The sequence below is a fragment of the Chiloscyllium plagiosum genome, chromosome 22 (genome assembly GCF_004010195.1).
Source record: "Chiloscyllium plagiosum isolate BGI_BamShark_2017 chromosome 22, ASM401019v2, whole genome shotgun sequence".
Classification (NCBI taxonomy): domain Eukaryota; kingdom Metazoa; phylum Chordata; class Chondrichthyes; order Orectolobiformes; family Hemiscylliidae; genus Chiloscyllium; species Chiloscyllium plagiosum.
The window spans coordinates 32663657-32665200 of NC_057731.1; the positions used below are offsets into that span (position 1 = coordinate 32663657).

The following is a 1544-nucleotide window of genomic DNA, read 5'->3' on the forward strand; positions in this document are numbered from 1 at the left end:
AAGATGTGGAGGCTAGATGGATTGGCTATCACCCATAGTGTCCAAGGATATGCAGCCGAGGTGGGTTAGCCATGGGTTACAGGGATAGGGTGGGGATGTGAGTCTGGGTGGGAGGGTCAGTGTGGACTCGATGGTCTGAATGGCCTCCTTCCACACTGTAGGGATTTTGTGATTTGCGGGTGAGCACGTCAAAATCTGAAAACACCTAAAGCTACATAAGCGGGTGAATCAATTCCTGGGTGACTTCTCATCTGGAAGACCTCATCCTCTGAAGAAATAAACCCTGGTTTTCAAAAATAAAGAAAATGATCTGCAGAGGTGGGCTGAGGGTTTCAGGGTCACTCACTTATTTGGGGCAAGAGGTGCTGACAGTGAGAGGTGGTGATGAGACGTGAGTGAGGAAGCACTTGTCTGATTGAGGGAGAGAGGGAGGGAAGGAAGGAGACAGGGAGGGAGATAGTAAGGGAAGGAGTGAGGGAAGGAGTCAGAGAGGAAGGGAAGAAGAGAAGGAAGGAGTCAGAGAGGGAGGGAAGGAATGAGGGAAGAAGAGAAGGAAGGAGTCAGAGGAGGGAAGGAGTGAAGGGCAAAGGAAGGGGAGAGTGAGGAGGAGGTAAGGAGTGAGGGGAGAAGACAAGGAAGGAGTCAGTGAGGAAGGTAAGGAGTGAGGAGGGAAGGAAAGGGAGAGAGAGGAGGAGGAGGAAAAGAGAGAGGGGCGTTCCTGTTCTGATGCAGCCGTATCCTCCTCCTGGTCTGCTGTTTTCGGAAGGAGAGGATACAGGGAGGGAGCAGGAGTATCACCTGGATCTGAGAGTGTATATCCACATATACACACACAGCGGTGAAAGTAGCTGTCGCCCCTCCTCCGGAGACTCACCTGATCGCTGGCGTACACTAACGTGCAGGCAGGCGGTGAGAGCGGCCACAGGAGCAGTAGCAGCATCAGCATCAGTAACTCAGCGCTGGAGATGCTCGGCTCGGCACTGAGAGTTCTCCCTCACCCACTCGGCTCTGACCGAGTCCACTGACCGATAGCACACGGGGACAGCGGTCAAACCACCGCAGCTGCTTCCCACCGAACCAACTCCTTGCTTTCTTGGGGGGGTATAGCCCCCAGTTATTTAATCTGTTTTTTTTTTGAAAAAGTAATCGCCAGTTCAAGTCATGCAGTTGTCTCCTAAGGAACCACAGAGAAAGAACATGTGGGATCTGGCCATAGAGGTCGGCATGAGAGTTTTCCTCTTTGGAGTTTTTGTGTGAGTAGCTCTGTCTTCTATTCATCTCTGCTTATCTTTAAAACAAACTCAAATTGTCAACATTTCCATTTCCAACGTGTGTAAATGGGGATCTAATACCCCTTGTGTCCAAGCCATTGCCTTCTCTTTTTTTCCAGGACTATACATTGTTTTCTAGATCTCAGTGGTTGTGGTGGCTTCTACTTTTGTTTCTTCCCCACCACCCCCAATTCACTCCCTTCCCCTTTCCAGTTCACCCCTAATTCCCCACTTCCCCTCTCCAATTCCCCACTTCCCCTCTCCAATTCCCCC

General features: G+C 50.9%; 1 protein-coding gene across 2 annotated transcripts in view; it reads left to right on the top strand.

Annotated features, from left to right (window-relative positions):
* The first annotated feature begins 758 nt into the window (after positions 1-758).
* plpp4 (phospholipid phosphatase 4) overlaps positions 759-1544 on the top strand; it is a 248717-nt gene continuing 247931 nt past the window's right edge. For both annotated transcript variants that reach the window (XM_043712701.1, XM_043712702.1), the window contains exon 1: positions 759-1253. In XM_043712701.1, coding sequence (XP_043568636.1) covers positions 1162-1253 — 92 coding nt within the window. In that variant the 5' untranslated portion in view covers positions 759-1161. The remainder of the gene's footprint in view (positions 1254-1544) is intronic.